Here is a 19,538-nt window from a genome sequence, read left to right as displayed (position 1 = left end):
GAGAAATAAAAACAAAATATTTTCATGTACTGGACGTGTGATTTCTTTGGTGTGAGAACTCCCAGGAAGAAAAGTGTTGCCAAAGCAGATTGGTATCTACCCTTCAACATATAGTAGTAGAGTTGCCCCAGGCACCAAGAGATTATTGTGACTTTTATAGGATCATGTAGCCAGCATGTGTCAAATGACAAATTTGAATTTGAGTTTTTCTGATGACTCAAAAGGCAGCTATCTAAACACAAACCATTTTACCTCTTAAATACAAACATATACACAGTACATGTAAGGTAGTTTCAGAGAGCTGGACACTAGCAACTGGGGGGGTCAGGATAGGCTTGTACTTGAGTTTAGCCTTGAAAGAATGATTGCTAATATTTTGATTTGTGTAAGAGGGTGTGCTTTAAATTTTTTAATAACTGGCTGTCAGGGGGAAAAATGAGCACAGAACACACTCTTACATTTAATAAGCATTATTATCATTTTCTAAAGTCTAGACAATTAACAAAATAACAAATCAAGCCCTGACTTGTAGCATTTGCTGATGTTTGAGGTGGAATTGCTTACATTGAAAATTTAACAATCAGCTCTCTAGAACCAGTAAGAGCTGTCCCCAGTATACCCCTGCATATAATCCTAAATAAAACCCTTTAGATCTTGGTTGCACTTTCTCAGTGCTTTATTTTGGCTTCTATCCAATTCAATTCAGCAAACATTTCTTGCACTTACAAAGTGCAGAAACGCTCTGGGACTTTTAGCAGAGCTACAAGTACAAATACAGCCAGATTTATGCTCTCAGGGAGCTCACTTCTGAAACACACTCCCTCCTTATCTCTTACTTTCGAAATCTTCATCTTCCTTTAAGGTTCAAATCTGGTGCTACCTTCTCCCGGGTAAATTTCCTTGATTCTCTTATCCAAAGTTCTCTCTTACCTCAGAATTTCCTGGAACATTCTGCCAGTGTCATCACTACGTAGCTTAGATTATGCTTCTTGGAATATCTATTGTACCTCACTTTCAGAATGACCTCTTGGCGAGGGTAAGATTGTGTTATGGTTTATTTTTGTGTCCCCTTGGGCAGCTAGGTGGTGCAGTGGATAGAGCACCAGTGCAGGAGTCAGGAGGACCTGAGTTCAAATCTCACCTCAGACACTTGACACTAGCTGTGTGACCTTGGGCAGGTAAATTACTTAACCCCAATTGCCTCATTCTGGATCATCTTCAGTCTTCCTGATGAATATCTGGTCACTGGATTCAGATGGCTCTGGAGGAGAAGTGAGGCTGGTGACCTGCACAGCCCTCCCTCACTCAAAACAAAATCAAGTGCAAATCATGTCATCACTTCTCTGATGGCATGGTCTTCTTCGCTAATGAAGGATGAACACACTTTATGTCCCCAGTGCCAAACACAGGCCTTTTCATATAAAAGTCTTTAATAAGTGTTCAGTTGAACTGAAGACAGGAATGCATTCAATTATTACTGAAGACCAGGATCAGTCTCACTGTTTGCTAATACACATTTCACTGGGTCACTATGAACTACCACTCTTGTATTTGATGTAACTCCACCTGAAATCTCTGCTCTTCCAGTCATATATAAAATGGATGATAATGTTTGCCAATTCATTCTGACCACAAAAATTCTTCTAGAACCTTTCTCTATCCCACATATGCATGGATTTGCATCTGATATGAATAAAGAAATGTATTTATGCTTGTGTATATCAGCTGTTTGGTTGCTAAAAGGGGAAGAAAATGAACTGTTTTATAAAGAAAAAGGATTAAGTCAACATATGAAAGATATAAAGTGTCTTTTGTTGATGAACAGTCTGGTTGCAGAAAGAGACAGAAAAAGAATTTTTGTACATGGAAAAATGGCTAAAATATATATTTGAAGAAATAGCTTTTCTGTTAAAATGTGAAGACAGACACAGGAGGACTGGCCTGAGAATTGAAGATGACATATGAGAACAGAAAAATGACCTGGCCTGCAGGTGTGATGGTTCCTCAGCTTATATGCATGTAATATTTTTAGAGCTTGAGAGATTAAAACTCTTAAAGCACTAAATCAAATAGCTGTTTTGAGATGATGGTATGACTTGGTTTCATAACTGATAGAAAACTGGATTTTGTGTTTTACATTAAAAAGAAAGAGGAGTCCCTGAGAACCAAAACCTTCTGATTTGAGAAATTAAGAGTAGTGAAGAACCAAAAAGAAAAAGCTAAGTGAGAGGAGTAACCCAGGAGTTCTTAAACTGGGGTTTACACTGGGGTCTGTGGATAGATCCCAGCATATGTGAACATGGATGGGAGATATATATATATATATATATATATATATATCTTTAATTCAATGTAATTGATTTTCTTTGTAATCTTGTATATTTTATTTTATGCATTTAAAAACATTATTCTGAAAAGAGGTCCATGGTCACCACTGCCAAAGGATTCGTGAGACAAAGAAGGTTGCAGCAGAAATACTCAGCTGATAGGATGGCTAGAGCTGCTACACTGGGAGTTGCTAATTGACTGAAAAAAGGGCTGAAGTTCATTGGAAGTGAGCTGAATTTCCACTATTGGCCTTTATTTTCCAGACATACCATCTGGATTCCACTTCCTCATCACCTGAGAATGGGACTCCAACCCTGAATCTACCCTGGGTTTTGATAGGTCAGCTTTGATCTTATATTCTTTGGTTCCAAGACTTCACCAGCACCTGAAGACATCTCTAACCAAGCTACTTTGCTTAGTCATTTGCCTCTTCCCCTTATGTGTTGTCTTCCCTCATTAGAATGTAAACTCTTTGAGAGCAGGGACTGTCTTACTTCTATTTGTATCCTGAGCACTTGACACAGTGCCAGGCTCTTAATATCTATCTATCTCTCTCTCTCTCTCTCTCTCTCTCTCTCTCTCTCTCTCTCTCTCTCTCTCTCTCTCTCTCTCTCTATCACCTATCTTTAGCATCATCCATAGTTTGAAAGAGGTCATTTCTCTCAGAAGTGCCTGGTAGTTCTCTGTTGTCTTCCTTTGGTTTGAGAGGAAAAAACAGAGGAGAAAGACAAGCTCTGTGTCTTGGCTGTTAGAAGAAGCTAAAAGCCAATGTGGCGTCCTGTTGACTGAAGAGTTGGCTAGGCTTGTTTGTGTTTCCCAGATAACTGATCTGTGGAGCTTTGTAGTTATCTGGCTTAAGGATACTGTTTATGTCACAAATGCAAACAGTACTTCAGGATACTTTTAAGGATGATTATGAGCTAAAAGAACTTATTACTATTTTATCACTTTGAGAAATTTGATTTGATATACATAATATATGTGAAATTTGATATATAATATATATATATATATATATATATATATATATATATATATATATATATATATATATATATATGTCCATTCTTCTCAACACTGTTTCTACTGAAGGGAGAGTGAGACTCAGATTTATGTGAGGACTGTCATGTATTGATTATTCTTGCATTTACTTTCTATTGAGTAACTGTGATGTATTTGATTTTTTGCTTTTGCTTTACTGCTTAAATAAATGTCCTGTATTTCATCATTGGGGTCATCATTGCGAATGATTTTATATAGACAGGAAGCACACCACTGGGGGCTCAGGAGCTACAGTGGTGAGTAGGAGAAGCAGATCCTAGGGTTTCCCCCTAGCATGCTGAGAGAGTTTGAGCCATAGCTCTATGGTAGTATCCTTTCTTTGCAGACTCAGATCTGCTGATCTTCAAGAGCAAAGGACAATAACACCTGCTAATAAGGACAGGTGAAGGTGAGAAAATGAAGAGGGAGAGAAAGGAGAGAAAGAGAGAGAGAGGCAGACAGATAGAGACAAACAGAGACAGAGAGAGAAACAGAGAGAGAGAGACAGAGAAAGACAAAGAGAGAGACAGACAGAAAAAGAGAGAGAGACAGAGACAGAGAGAGGTACAGAGACAGAGACAGAGAGAGAGAGAGGGAGAAAGACAGATGATGGACATGTTCTGTGTCACAAAGGGCAAGGGGCTTTCCAGTGCATTCATTACACTTTGATTCAGTGTAGGTTCTCTGTGTATTCCCTCTGTGCTAATTAACAGCATCATATTTCCTTAGACTGTAAAATGAGAAGGCAGAGAACATATCTGATGTGATCTGTGCAATCTGACTCTATCCCATAAGTATTTAGTAATGCCTGCTGTGTGCAGGACATTGTGCTAGGCTCAAAAGATACAAACACAAAAAAGGAAACCAGATTGATTTAGGATCCAGAACTACATTCAAAGCACTCATAAATGTCTAGTTGCTTGGGAAAAGGAGCTTCACAAATATTCTTTGGTGATAAAGATAATTATTGAAATTTTTTATCTGCTATTTTTCCCTCATAGGTCACATCACATCTATTATTATCATCATAATATTCCACTGAAGTATAGAATGGTGAGTATAATCATTGATATCAACCAAGTTCAGTATTCCCCCCTCATGGGATCGATAGAGCCTTCTTCTTTACTTCTAGAAGTTTACTACTTCTACCCTTCTACTTTACCCTAAAACTTCTGGTGTATACATCATCTGTTTCCTTTTTTTTGATGCCTATGAGGTAGAAAGGAAGGGACTAGAAGGATGGAATAGCCCTTCTGAGACTCCTCGCAGCCCTGGGATTCCTCTGACTCTCCATTGAGAGGCCAATGCATGTCCCATAGGATCAGTAGATTAATATACTCTCTCTGACCATGGAGCTAAAAAGGAAATGATTCTTAGGCTCCAGAGAAGGACAAATGAAGATACTCAGAGTGTCCTTATGTATGTTGGTGTTTTGCTCTGACCTTAAAGGACTGGAGAGATGGAGGACACTTGAGAGGCTATCTAGTTCAACCTGAACAGAAATCTCCTGTACAACAACTTTAACAAGTAATTGCTGAACTGTGCTTAGAGACCAACTGTAAAGAGGACCTTAACATCTCTGGGGCAGCCTATTTCTACTTTAGAATAGACTTAATTGCTGAGTTTGGGTTTTTTTTTCTTTATGAAGGACCTAAATCTACTTTTTTTTACAATTTCTCCCCATAGTTTTTAGTTCTGCCTTTGAAACCAAACACAACAAGTCTGTTCTCTCTTCTACATTCCATAGTCCTTCAAAAATACTTGGACAGCACTTGTGTCCTTTTACATAAGTATTCTTCATTGAAGGCTAAATATCCATCATAGGCATCAGGTGTTGTAGAAAAAGCATTGAACTTGTACAGCAGAATTGTGGCCCTGCTGTCATACTATCTGTGTGACTTTAGGGAAGTCAAACTTGTTGGGAATCAGTTTCCTTAAGGAAGAAATTGGATTAGAATAATCAGGGGTGGGGAACCTGTGGCCTCGAGGCCACATATTTCCCTCTAGGTCCTCAAGTACAGCCCAATTCAGTCAAAGGGCTACATTTGAGGACCCAGAGAGACACATGTGGTCTCGAGGCCACAGGTTCCCCACCCCTGGATTAGATGATCTTTTAGGTCCCTTACAGTTCTAGATCATATATTCCTATAAACATAGAATGTCAGAACTGGGAGGTACTATAGAGACAGCCTAACTCAACCATCTCATTTAACAAATGGAAAATCTGAAGTCCAGAGAGAAGTGATTTGCTTGAAGATCATATCAACAGCAGATAGAGCTAGAATTGGGACCCACATCCACTGTCTTCAAATCCAGAACTCTGTCTGTGGTACCATGCTGATTCTAAAATGGAAGTATTGAGTTGTGTGAAGCACAGATTCTGACAAGATATTCACTTAAAAAAAAATTATCTACCATTTGATACCACTGGGCACCAGCAGATAAAATCCAAAGAACCACTGCCCAACAATTAGGTGATATATCTTAACAGAACACATATCCCTCTAACATTTTAACAAGGAAGATGACAATCTTGCTGCCATCTGCCCTAGTATCTGGTACATAGTAGGCACCTAATCAGTGTTTGTTGATTGATTGCTCTAGATCACAGAGATTTTAATTGGCAGAACAGATTTTGAATACAGGACCTTTGATTCCAAATCCATCAGTCTTTTCACTATACTATGCTGCTTCCTAATCCAATAATTGTGCGACCCTTTCCTTAGTAGGTAAGATTTTACTTTCTAATTTTACTTTACTTTCACCCCTTTCTTGCTCAAACTCAGGAAGGACCTCAGATCACTGTCAAAGATAGCTTCCTGAATCTGATTCAGACCTTAGGGTAATACTCATTCTCTCTTCTGGACACATAATAATAATACCCCTAGACAAAGATACCATTTGCCCATTTGCTACCTTTGCCCATACCAGGGGCTGGGAGTGTAACTTTGAACCTTGGCATTCAACACATCAGAGCTATCAATCAGCTATGTCTCTCATCTTGGTTAATTAGAGGGATCATTTTATTGTTTGGATAACAGTGAGTTAATGCCAGTTTGGAAGCTTATCTCATAAAATAGAAACATTAACTTGTTTTAGGCAAAAAATTAATGAGCTCATTGAGGGCAGAGACTGTCTTATCTGAATATTGTTTCTTCCTCACAACTAAGAACAAGGATGTTTAGTAAGTGTTGAATTGAAAGAAACTGAGAAATTCATGAGAAATGCGGACTTGTAAAAGCTGGCATTTTGGTTCTTAAACTAAACCTCACCGGAAAACAGAAGGACACTTGAAGGAGAGAGAGGAGGCAGCATGTACCAGGAAAGTCAAGTCCCTACCACTATCCTAACCACCATCTCCCCTAAGGTCCTGATGTAGACCATCCAAGACCCTGAGACCAAGAGCCTTGGGAATAGCAATGCTTTCAGCTGCATACTCTCAGCTATCATCCTGAGAAGTAACCCCTGCAGAGATGCAGCCTGGTCACTACTCTTGCAGATGCTACAAGGTGCCAAAGATCCAGAAGAGCAAGTTCTTGCCACATGGTCAAATGGTTTAGCATTAGAAACTGATACCATTTCATCAATTGAAAATGATGTTACAGAAGAGGCATTATCATCTACCTTGCTGCTGCAACCTGAGGACCCTGGGACCTTTCCTTCTGACTTGCAGCTGAAACCTTCCCTATGTGTCATCTTTCTCATAAAAATGTGAGTCCCTAAAGAGCAAGAGCTGTTTTACTTTTCTTTTTTTGTATCATCATTGCTTGCCCTAGTGGTCTTCATATAGTCACAACTTAATAAATGCTTTTTTCATTCATTCATCTTGTTTTGGAAAGATGTCAGGTTTTGAAATCTCAATCAGATTTCTTATAATAGTCATATTTGTAAAGGAATGGTATAGATTTTGGATCACTCTGCATTTGAAAGTGAATGAGCCCCACTGTGTCTCTTGATAAACATATATAGTGGACTGAATTTTGAAAATACTTTTCAGTTTTTCGTTATAAAAAAAGAGGTGATAAACAGGTAGCACAGTAGATAAGCAAAGGGACTAGTCAGGAAGGCCTAAGTTTAAATCCAATCTTAAACATTTGCTATGCGACCCTGAGCAAGTCAATTAAACTCTGTTTGCCTCAGTTTTCTCAACTGTAAGATGGGTGTTATAACAGCATCTACCCAGCAGGCTTGTTGGGGGGATCAAATGAGATATTTGTAAAGAGCTTAGTCTAGTACCTGCCACATAATTGGTGCTATATAAATGCTACTTCTCTTTCCTCTTTCCTTCTCCTTCCAAAGACTATGGAGCAATAAATCTAGTTCTGCTGCTTACTACCATACAGGGCGACCCAAAAGTCTTATATCTTTTTTAGCTATTAATACTTAAGTCTCCACTGAGACTTTTGGGACACCCCATATATGGCCTTAAGGATGTCTCTTCATTGCTCTGGGATTTACTTTCATAATCCATAAAATAAAGGAGTTGGCAAGTCCCTTGCAGCTCTAAATCTCCAGTCCTTCATAGCTGAAATTTAGGGAAGTCAATCTCTGTTCTATAGGATTCTCTTTAATTTGCTTTTGTCTCCCTAAGCAAGTATGCATATTCCCATAGGCAGAAATCCTTGAAGTGTTACTATCAAAGACATTGGCTGGCAGGTGAATTTGATCAGTGAGCTCTACAAAGCACCTACATATGCAATTCCTTCAAAATTCCTATGTCCGCATGAATATCCCTAAGCCTTTAGACATATGAATCACCCCTGCAAAGCTTATGTCACCTAGAGAAGATCCTTGACAAAAAGAAATACTCCGTGTGCACCAAAATATTTACAGCAGCACTTTTGTGATAGCAAATAACTGGAAACAAAATGGAAGTCCATCAGTTGGGGAATGGCTAAACAGACTTATGTTAATGGAGTATTACTATGCTTTAAGAACTGATGAAGATGATATATACAGAGCAGCCTGGAAAATCTCACATGAACAGATACATAGTGAAAGTAACAAGCAGGAGGAAAACATACATAGTGACTGAAATATCAAAAAGAAAACAATGTTTCAAAAGTATAAAAAAGTAAATTTGTCTCCAAAGAAGAGATGAAAGGATATCTCCCCCTTGCTCATTGGCAGAGGTGAGGGTTCATGGGTCTGAAATATTACATATAACAGCATATTTTTTTCGCATGTGTGTGATTGGTTTAGTTCAATTAAAAAAAATCTGTTATAAGGAATAGCTCTCTGGGAGGGCAGAGAGAAGGGTAAAGGGAAATATTTACATAGTATAAAAACCAATTATACCAATAAAAATATCACAGGAAAAAATAAATGTGAAAACCTGTAAAGGCTCATCAGATAAAAGATTCAGAGCTAGACTGGTTCTTAGAGGTCATCTGGTCCAACCTCTTCATTTGACAGATAAAGAAACTGAAGCTTAGAGAGGGTATCTAACTTGCCCAAAGCCATACGGGTAGAAAGCAGGAGATCGAGGACACAAGCCAGGTTGGCTGACTCCAAAACCAGTGTTCTTTTCCCAGCCCCCACAGCTGCCTCCAAGGGACTGTCAACCATTTCATGGCCATGTGAACAAACGTATAAATAAAATCTGCTTTGAAGCTTTTGCTGAGTAATATCTTTGTGCTTTGATTTTGCTGATGAAAGTAATGTTAAGGGTTTAATTTGGTATGAAACAGGATTAAGTAATTTCACCTTTGTCATTTGTGCTCCATAAAATGATGATCCTGACAAATAAAAGTCATTAAGAGATGAAAAAGAAAATGAAACATCTCTCCATAGTGAGTTTCCGCCAATAATACGTTCATTAGGTACCTTGGGCCTCTGATCTGGTCTTTTCCCAAAAAATGAATTCAGCTTGTCCCGAAATGTAAACATAGAATCCACTTGGGTTGTAAACATGCCAAACACTTCTTATAAATGGCTAAGCTTTGAGTGCAGTGAACTTGGGGGCTCAGAGGAAACATGGCTCTGGAATTCCTCACAGATGGGCCACAGTCTATCTTGACATTGCAGAACAAGGTTAAAGAGACTCCCGAATTCTCGTCTCTTGCTCATTATTCAGCATAATTAAATGTGTGCCTCTTGAAGGGTAGGGAATAAACAAATAAATTATGACATTTACTTTCACAGTCTCTGGTCAAACTTTGGATTAATGAAAACAATCCTTTCACCTAAGTCAGGAAGTGATTTTTTGTTTTTTGGTTTATTTCTTATTTTTAAAATCAACTGTGACTCCCACACCAGAAAGAGAGGCTTCTTTGAAACAGCTAAGGACCAGGAATAAGAAGTTAATTTTCTTGTTCACTTTCCCCTCATGACCATGTTCCCTTGAATTCAAAGTCCAATAAAAGGGAAACTTTTGGAGGTAGTACTTGTATTTCTTTTTGTTTTTGTATTCCTATTATCTAAGACCTCTTATGTAGCAGATACTTGTTAAATGTGCTAGTTTGGATTAGAGGTCATGTTTTGGACACTGGCTTTTGCTAAACTCAAATTACCATGGGTGCACCTATTTACTGGGCAGAGACAACAGCTTCTTCTTAGCAGAGGGAGAAATAAATAATGAGTGGCTCAGAAGTAACTAGGATGGAGGGAGATTGGACACCAGGATCGGTTTGAGAAACTAGGAATATTTATCCTAAAAGAGACTTAAGGGGAAGACTAAGTGGGCATCAGGACAGGAATAGTATGAAAGAAACTATATAAAGCTGTCCAGAGTCAGTAAAGTTTTCAAACAGTGACTGGATGAACAGCTGTCCAGGTCCTTGAAGATGTGATTCATTCTTTACATGGAGGATTGGACTCTAGCCCAATGCCTTCTGAGGTTCCTTCCACTTTGTTAAGTCTGTGAGTTTGTGAGAGTTTTCCATAATTCTGAGCCTCAACTGTCCAAGACCATAGGTACTTGGACTGTATATAGCTAACTCAAAAAACAAGGCAAAAGTTCATAGCTGCAGAGGGAAAACAGACTTTCACCTCTTTCAGGCTATTGAGAAAAGAGAATCCAATAACGCACATGACTGATCACGTCACTGCCCTGTTCAAAAACCATTGGTGAGTTGTTATCATCTCTAGAATAACATACAAACTCCTTAGCTTGGTATTTCAGGCTCTCTGTAATCTGGCTCTAACCCACCTTTCCAACCTTGTTTCACATTATTCCTTTTCTCCCACTCTGCATTCTAGTCTAACTGATTAAACTGGCTATTTTATGAACTCTGACATTCCATCCTCCTCTATGCATTTGGGCACTTTGTCTTTCATTCCTGGAATGCACCCTCCTCTTCACTTCTGCTTGATGACATCCTTTTTGCCTTTAAGATCAAACTCAGGTGCCACCTTCTCTGGGGTGCCTTTCCCATAGCCCCAGGTGAAAGGATTCTCTCCCTCTTCAAATTTTCCCAGATAATTTTTTCTGACTCTGTCCCCATCACTGGCTCCCTTGTATTCTTCCAGTCTTCATACATGTTATATCCCCTCCCTGCCACCACTACCATTAAATGGTAAATTTCTTGAATGTCAAGGACTGTGCTGTTTTTCATTTTGGCATCCTAGGCTCTTAGCACAATGGCTTGCATGTAATAGGTAATTAACAAGTGTTATTAAACTGAATTATTGACAGAGGAATTCTTAAGCATGATTTGCTGATCTTACCGTTTTGAATGGTAAAGCTATGCAACAAGGCCAAGCCATCAAACCAATGATTATATGTAGTGTCCCCAATGGTGTGCATGCCAGGACCATTCCGTAGGAGAGTTCCATGAAGCCAAGTTGGCAGTTCACCTAGAGACAGAAAAAACATTTTCCTTTCATTTTTGAGGTCATTGAGTCACTGAAAGAAGTATAACATGAACAGAAGCCACACAGCCCCAAATATGTAAAATCCAAAACACTAGAAATGAGTATTTACTAGGTGGATATTAGTTTTTCACTAGGGATGAGGTCTAGTAAGAGGCGTTTACTTTCAAGAAGAATGAATAGATGTGTATGAATTATATACAAATATGTGAAAGTGTATATTTGGATAAATAAAGGGATTTATACATGCAAACATATGTATAGGAGGATTTATGTGCATGTAGGAGTTTGTGAGCATGTTCCTAGTCTAGTCTCCTTCAGACTTCCTTATCCTCAGTTTGCCCAAAGGTTTCATCCATCTATGACAGCCCATTTTCTACCATATCTGCCATTTCTTACCTCTAATTTTGGCTTTTAAAGGCTCTGGCTGTTCCTTCTTGTTCTTGCCAAAGATCATATCCATGGCCAGGGAGAGAATGTATTGCTGCTGTCCTGATGAGTAACAACAATGACTATATAATTAGAGGAAGGAGAAATGAACTGGGAAGAGCTTTTTCAGTTCCTCTCCCCTTCTTTCTCTCCCTTTTCTTTCTTCCCCTGTGAGCTCTTCCCAGCTCTGTCTTCCTGTCTCCCTTGCTTTTCTCTCTTTATCTGACCCTTCTCCTTCAGAAGTTACTGGTGCCTTTATCTCTTTTTCTGCACGCACACTCTTTATTTATAAAAGGTCTCGACCGAAGGTCAATTGCCTGTCACTCTGTACTAGCAGATCTTTAACGCTCTGTGCACTCTGCAGTTCAACATCAAACTAGTTTCTTTTAGGAACTAAACTCAGCCGTATAGGAGAATGCAGAGAGAAACCAAGCAATTGGGTTTTAATCGTGCTGGTGGGAGATTTCAACACTAAGTTGTACTTGCTTACGCATACAAAGTATAAGGGGTGAGACTTTTAGGATGTTGATCGTGAAAGGGATGGAATTCATGAGGAGGAGACTTGGTATAACACATCACTCAAGTCATCGATCACATGTCATTCCTCCTGGCAGCAGGACATCACAGCATTAGCTGAAATTAGGCAAAACTGAGAAATTAAAAAAAAAATAGATCCAGGTTTCTTAATCTGGGTTGCACAGACGTGGGGTCTGTGAATATATTTTAGGTCTATGAACTTAGATAGGAAAAAACTCAACCTTTAAAAATTAACCTCTAATAGAAATTTAGCATTTCCTTCAATTATTTAAAAATGTTATTTTGAGAAGAGGGTCTAAAGGCTTCACTCAACCACCAAAGGAGTCCATGACACAAAAGAAAAGTTAAGAACCACTGCTATAGAAAGTCACTGTCTCAGGAAAAATAAAAAACAACTCAGGGCTATTGAATACAAAGCACAGTCACTTTTTTTTTTTTAAAGAGAGAAATCTAAAACTTTCTACTTGTTCACTTTTAAAATTAAAACAGGAAATAACCTATTCAGTTAGGATGGTGAAAAGTGGAAATTGATTTCAGTTCTTATGACCAATAAGCAAAGAAAGGTAGAAGGGAGAATGAGAAAGGAGAGAAAATCAAGAGAAAGATGACTGAACCTGGGAAAGGAAAGAAAGAGGGAAAACCATAGACAGAGAGAGCCACATGGAGAAGTATTTAAGAGAAGATGTAGAGTACCCAGATCAGGTGGTCCATCTGTAGGAGAAAGTGGTTTTGGTCAAGATAGAACCATAATGTGCAAAGATTTCACCCTTATAGAAGATAAGCTGGGCTAAAAATCAGGGAATTTTGGCCACAATTAGATTCTGTTCCAAGTCTATCCACAAACGAAACCTCAAATTCCAAATTTGGGAATTTGTGGCAATTAGGTGCTTGATGGAAACAATTTCATAAATCATTTGGGGACAGGATATGAGGACATGGTGAGGGAACAAATGCCTTTTGAAATGGTGGGTATTTGGATTGCAGTTTTAAGATATATTTCTTTGTGCTCACCAGGCCTGATTAGACAAAACATGATTGGTTCAAAAAAATTGTTTTTAAAAAGATGTAGGAAAGATTGACAAAAGTAATGATACAACTAACTAATGTGGTTGTTAAGGACATTCTAATGTTAAAATTGTAAAGTTTTTAGTTGTTTTGATTTTTAAAGTTAATTACATAAATTATTGTTAAAAATAAAAGAAGAAAGCATTGGGTGTCAGTTCATCAGGTTTTGGTCTTATGGGGTACTTGTTCCTTGATGAGGTCACCATTGGTCTATCGAAGATCTTTTTGTCTCTACATTCAGAAACCTGATTTTGTCAGCTTACCCAGGAGTGATTGGGCTCTGAGGAACATATTGACTCACAAGAAACAAATGCCAATGCCAATGCATTAGTTTACAAAGGCAAAGCAATGTATTGGCAGAGTACTGGATTTGAATTCCTAGGACCTTGGGTTGGATTCCTGGCTCTCCTGCTTGATATCCCTTCCCAGGTTTGAACTTCAGTTTCTATAAATATAAAAATGATGTGGTAAATCTAGGTAATATCTAAGGGCCCTCCCAACTTGAAATTCTATGAGGTTCTTATGACAAACTCTTGGGTCTGAGCCTAGATGTCATTGTAATACCAGATATACTGCAGAAAGATCGCTAGCTCTGGAGTTCTCATACTCTAGAGATCAACTTTCAGGCTCAAACTCTGCTTCAAAATGCCTGAGTCTCAGTTTTCTCAACCATAAGTCAATAAACATTTATTAAGTTTTTACTTTGCTCCAGGCATGGTACTAAGAGCTGGGGATGAACAGGAAGGCAAAAGACAGCCTCTACTCTTGGGGAGTTCATAGTCCAGTGAGGAAAACAAGATGCAAACAACCAGATACAAACAAGATAGATACAAGATAAGTTGGAGATAACCAACAGAGGGAAGGAATTAGCCTTAAGGGGATTAGAAAAGGTTTCTTAGAGAAGGTGGTATTTTTGATGGGATTTAAAGGAAGTCAAAAAAGTCGAAGGAGATCAGGAAAGAGAGCATTGCAGGCATGGAGGACAATAATAGTAGCTAGCATTTATTTAGCACTTCTTTACATTTGTTGTCTTCATATTATCCCTTTTTTACAAATGAGGACACTGAGGCTCAAAGAGTCATGCAACTGTAATGATAATTTAAATGGGAAGACCTTTCCCATTCATTGATAGGCCAATGTGACCTGCTTAAGTCACATGGAAACCTGAGTTGCATGACTGTGAGTCACATGGAGCCTGTGGGAGGAGGAGTTTGCTGCATGAGTGGAATGGGAAGAGACGGAGCTAGAGCAGAGCTGAGAGGAAATTGGTCAGAGAACAGTCAAAGCAAGGAAGGATGCAGGCTGCTGGCTAGTGTAAGTGAAAGGGATTGTTTGTGATTTTGTTTAAGGGAGTCTATTTGTGATCTGTTTAATGGAGCTGGTTTGTGGGAAGCCTAGCAGGTAGAAGGCTTGGGGATGGTATTGTCCTCTACATTGTTATGGTGTATAGATTTTGTTACTATGGTGGATTTGGCTTTCTGGTGTCTGAATAAATGTTTTGGTTCTGTCTTCCAGGTGGAGAGTCTGTTGTATTTCATGATTCAGAATTGTACAGGGATATTCATGGCCACCGTAGGTACTATGAATGTCACATAGGTGCTACAGCAGCAGCTAGCTGTATCTTTGGCAGAATTCAGACTGAGATCTTCCTGATTTCCAACAATCTGCATTGTTGCAGGTTGGAGGTTGTATTTGGTGTTTGTGGTTTCTTCCCACTTTAGATCTATGATTCTATAATATTCCTATTATACTATATTCCAATGACCAGATGCTCATAACCACTTTCTAAGTTTTCCTCTTCTCAGTATCAAGGTAATTTGGGAAATTATATTAGTCATCAGAAGATTGCTTGATGAGTTAATGCAAGGTCATTAGATGGTTTCATGCAAGCTATGGTAGAGCCTGGAGTGGAATACCTGTTCCAACATAGTCAGTGGCATAACAAGCGTGAGGCAAATAAAATGCTTGCCTTGGGCACCCAAAGAAGAGAAAATTACATGAAATATGCATGTACCCAAAGATGCTCAAGGAAAAATCCATAAAATATATATCTACTATCGAAAGTACTTTGTGCTATTATACATAGAAGAATAATTTTGTATTCTCAGTTACAGAGCAAACTTAGGTACTTATGAATGTGACCTAAGGCCATACCTTCTAATGACAAGAGCCTGATGTCTGGCACATGTGTCATCTTTCTTACTTACTCAATGCTGGGAGAATACAAGACAATTGTCATTATTGAGCTTTCCTTTTTCACTATTGTGGAAAGAGCACTAATTCTGGAGTCAGGGTACCTTGTTTCAAATCTTGCCTCTGATGGGTAGGTGGGTAAATCACTTGAAGTCCTTGGGTTTTAGTTTCCTCACTTGTAAAAGGAGAGGGTTGAACGAGATAGCCTTGGAGGCCCCTACATCTCTGCTTCTATGATTCTTATTGGTCACCAACGCTTTCTGCCATTAAAACACTTTGACACAAAGCTGGGAGGATAGCTGACACACTGAATGAGAGAGCAGAGATCCCAAAAGAACTTGACAGACTAGAGCACTGGAATAAACAAATAAGGTAAAATGCAATAGAGATGATTGTTAAATATTACACTTGGGTGAAAAAAAATCAACTTCACAAGTATAAGAATGGGTGACTTATGATTAGTCAGTAGACTGCCTGAAGCAGGAAAGTTTTAGTGAACCACTGCTCAATACAAGACAGTAGTGTGATGTGGGAGTCAAAAAAAGTGAATTTAATCTTTGGCTGTATTAAAAGAGGCAGGGGTTCTAGGAATAACAAGGTGATAGCTCCACTATTTTCTACTTTCATTAGACCTTCTCTGGAGTACTGAGTTGAGCTCTGGGTGCCAGTTTATAAAGGACATTGATAAGCTAGAAAGTATCCAAAGGAGGGTAACAGGGCCTTGATTCCATGTCATCTGTGGATAATTTGAAAGAACTGAGCATGTTTAGTCTAAACAAGAGAAGACTAGAAGATTCATCATTTGAATGGTTGTCATTTGTTGTTTCTGGTCCTATAGGGCAGGGCTAGGAGAATTGGATGTGAGTTGCAAAAAGGCCAATTTAGACTTGATGTGAAGAAAAACAACCTAACAATTATTGTTCAGTCATGTCCAACTCTATGTGGTTTTCTAGGCAAAGATATTGGAGTGGTTTGTCATTTTCTTCTCCACTGTGCCCTCATGTTACAGATGAGGAACTGAAGCAAACATGGTTAAGTGACTTGACTGGGATTGCACAAGTGTCTAAAGTCACATTTGAACTTAGATCCTCCTAACTCTAGGCCCATTGCTTTATCCACTGTATCACCTAGATGCCCTAACAATTGGAGCTGACCAGAAGTAGAATGGGTTGCCATAAGAGACAATGGTTTCTGGGTAGCTAGGTGGCACAGTGGATAGAGTATCTGCCCTGGAGTCAGGAGGACCTGAATTCAAATATGGTCTCAGACACCTGACACTTACTAGCTTTGTGACTCTGTGTAAGTCACTTAACCCTGACTGCCTCACCAAGAGAGAGAGAGAGAGAGAGAGAGAGAGAGAGAGAGAGAGAGAGAGAGAGAGAGAGAGAGAGAGAATGACTTCCCTTTCCTTGGAAGTCTTTAGAGTTTGGGCTACCACTTGTCAGATATGTTAGTTAGAGTTATGGTATTTCTTCCATGTATGGATTAGCCACCAAGGGTTCTTGCAACTCTCCAATTCTGTGATTCTCATTCTGAAATGAAGAAGGCAGGTGTTGCAATTACAATCTCAGACAAAGAAAAAGAATTTTTAATTTTTAAAAAGAAAAAGCAAAATCTGACTAATTGAAAGAGATAGAGAAATCACATTTTACTAAAAAGCACCATGAACAATCAATTAATATCAAAAAAATTTATCACAAGTTTCTCTGACAAAGGCCTCACTTCTCAAATATATAGATAACTGAGTCAAATTTATAAAAATAAGAGCCATTCTGCAGTTGATAAATGGTCAAAGGATATGAACAGGCAGTTTTCAGAAGAAGAAATAAAAACTATCTATAATCATATGAAAATGTATTCTAAATCACTATTGATTAAAGAAAGGTAAATTAAACAAGTCTGGGGTACCTATCCTAGATAACAAATGCTGGAGGGGATGAGGGAAGTAGGTATATTGATGAACTGTAGAGTAGTGAACTGGTCCAATCACTCTGGACAACAATCTGGAACTATGTTCAGAAGATTATAAAACTGTATACTTTTTGATTCAGCAATACCCCTACTAGATCTGTACCCCAAAGAGATAAAAGAAAAAGGACCTATATGTACAAATGTTTAGAGCTGCTCTTTTTGTGGTGGCAAAGAATTGGAAAGTGAGGGGATGTCCTTCATTAGGGAATAACTGAACAAGTTGTATCACATGATTGTGATGGATTACTGTTGTGCAATAAGAAATGACAAGTGGGGTGATTTCAGAAAAAAAATGGCATGAACTGTTGCAGAGTTAGGTGAGAAGAACTGGGAAATCATTGTATACTGTAACAAAAATGTAGTAGTGATGATCAAGTGTGAAAAACTTAGCTACTCTGATCAATACAGTGATCTAAGATAATTCCAAAGGATTCATCATGAAAACATGTTATCTCCAGAGAGAAAACTGATGAACTCATTGCAAATTGAAGTATAATTTTTCACTTTTTTTTTGCTTTTTTGTGATATGACTAACATGAAATTATGTCTTGTAGTATTTCCATGTATAATTGATACCATATTATTTACCTTCTCAACGGGTGGGGGACAGGTGGGAGGGAGGGAGAAAATTTGGAACTTAAAATTTAAAAAGAAAAGAACGTTAAAAATAATAATTTTTTTTTAAAAAAGTTCCCATGAGATTATGGAACACTGAAGAAATCAAATAGGTTGGAAGGAGGGTATGAGTAATCAATCCAGATGACAGAAGGTCTTGCATTAATTTAGCTTTCATTTTGTTACCAGTGGGGAACCACTGAAGGTTAATGAGTAAAAAATTAAGTGAACAAGTAGAGAGACATTAATAATAGTCCATACTTATAGAGTATTTCCTTCATAACAATTTGTAAGATGAGGTAGCATAAGTATTATTATCCAATATTACAAATAAGGAAACTGAGGCCCAAAAAGGTTTAGTGTCTTGTCCATGACCACACAGTAAATGTTGGATCTGGGATTCCAACTTGTTAAGGCAGCACAGATTTGTAACCATCATAGATAAAGGCAGGTGTAAGGGCCCAGGAAGCGAAGCAAAAGGTTGGTACTGAGTAAGCCAAGTGGATCTGATGTGTGAAAAGCAGATTAAAAGGGTGAGACAGAAGAAATTGGACAGACCTTAACTTAGGAATAAAATGAAGTTTTTTTCTCTCAAGGAAATATGGAAAATGTATAGTGGCGGAATTGGAACTATAGGAGTACTTAGTTGGCAATTCAGAAGATTTAGAGCTGGAAGAAATCAAACAATCATTTAGTCCAATCCCCTCTTTTTATAGTTGAGAAAACAGCCCAGCCCTCTTTAACTCTTCACCTTCTCATCACTCATATACAATTCGTTACCAAGTTTTGTTGAGTTTGCCTCCTTAAAATCTCTTGCTTCTAGCCTGTTCTCTCTATACCACAGCCACTTAAGTTTAGTCCTTCATCATCTCTTGCCTGGATTATTTACTCATATATGAAGAGAAAAAATCATTGTGGAGGAGGGGTCCACCTCCTTCACCAACGTCTACCAACCAACTTCACCAAAAGGTTTATAGATTCAGGAGCCTGGGGAGTGGCAGCACCCCCACACCCTCCCCCAATTTACACCTCCCCCTCCCCCTGCCCCAGACCACACTGGTCCTGCCTCCAGTCCAGCCCTCACAGCCATTATCTGAAGAAGCAATTCTTGTGGAGAAAGGACCAGCCATCCCTACCAATTGTTAACCAAGTGTTGCTCACAGGGCAGGCAAGTCAGCCTAACTAAGATTACAAGACACCCTGAGGGAGAGACATGAGGCATAATGTGCCAACAAGTCAAACTATCCCATTCACCACCTTGGCCATCATCCTGAGAAGCAACCCCTGAGGAGATACAACCTGACAACTGCTCTTGCAGCTGCTACAGCCGCAGCTACTGATGATTTAGAATAGAAAGTTCTTGCTACCACAGTGCTTGGCTTATGATTTTATCAGTGGAAATCACATTAAAGAAAAGGCATTGTCATCATCTTTGCTACTGGTTTCTAAGGACTATGGGAACTTTCTATGTAACTTGCAGCTGAACTCTGGCATATGTGTTTTCTTCCCCATTAGAATGTGACCTCTTTGAGAGCAAAGACTGTCAT

The 19,538-nt window shown here is 38.7% G+C and overlaps 1 protein-coding gene across 4 annotated transcripts in view; it reads right to left on the bottom strand.

Annotated features, from left to right (window-relative positions):
• BCO1 (beta-carotene oxygenase 1) overlaps positions 1–19,538 on the bottom strand; it is a 152,640-nt gene that overhangs the window by 32,208 nt on the left and 100,894 nt on the right. For 3 of the 4 annotated variants that reach the window (XM_072634170.1, XM_072634171.1, XM_072634169.1), the window contains 2 exons: positions 11,581–11,673; positions 11,038–11,166 (listed from right to left, as the gene is read on the bottom strand). In XM_072634170.1, the coding sequence (XP_072490271.1) occupies positions 11,038–11,166; positions 11,581–11,673 (222 nt within the window). The remainder of the gene's footprint in view (positions 1–11,037; positions 11,167–11,580; positions 11,674–19,538) is intronic. The other variant, XM_072634172.1, reaches the window with a different exon arrangement.

This window comes from Notamacropus eugenii, chromosome 1, assembly GCF_028372415.1.
Source record: "Notamacropus eugenii isolate mMacEug1 chromosome 1, mMacEug1.pri_v2, whole genome shotgun sequence".
NCBI lineage: Eukaryota > Metazoa > Chordata > Mammalia > Diprotodontia > Macropodidae > Notamacropus > Notamacropus eugenii.
Note: the sequence above shows the minus strand (reverse complement) of the source record. Positions and strands in the feature narration are given on the sequence as shown.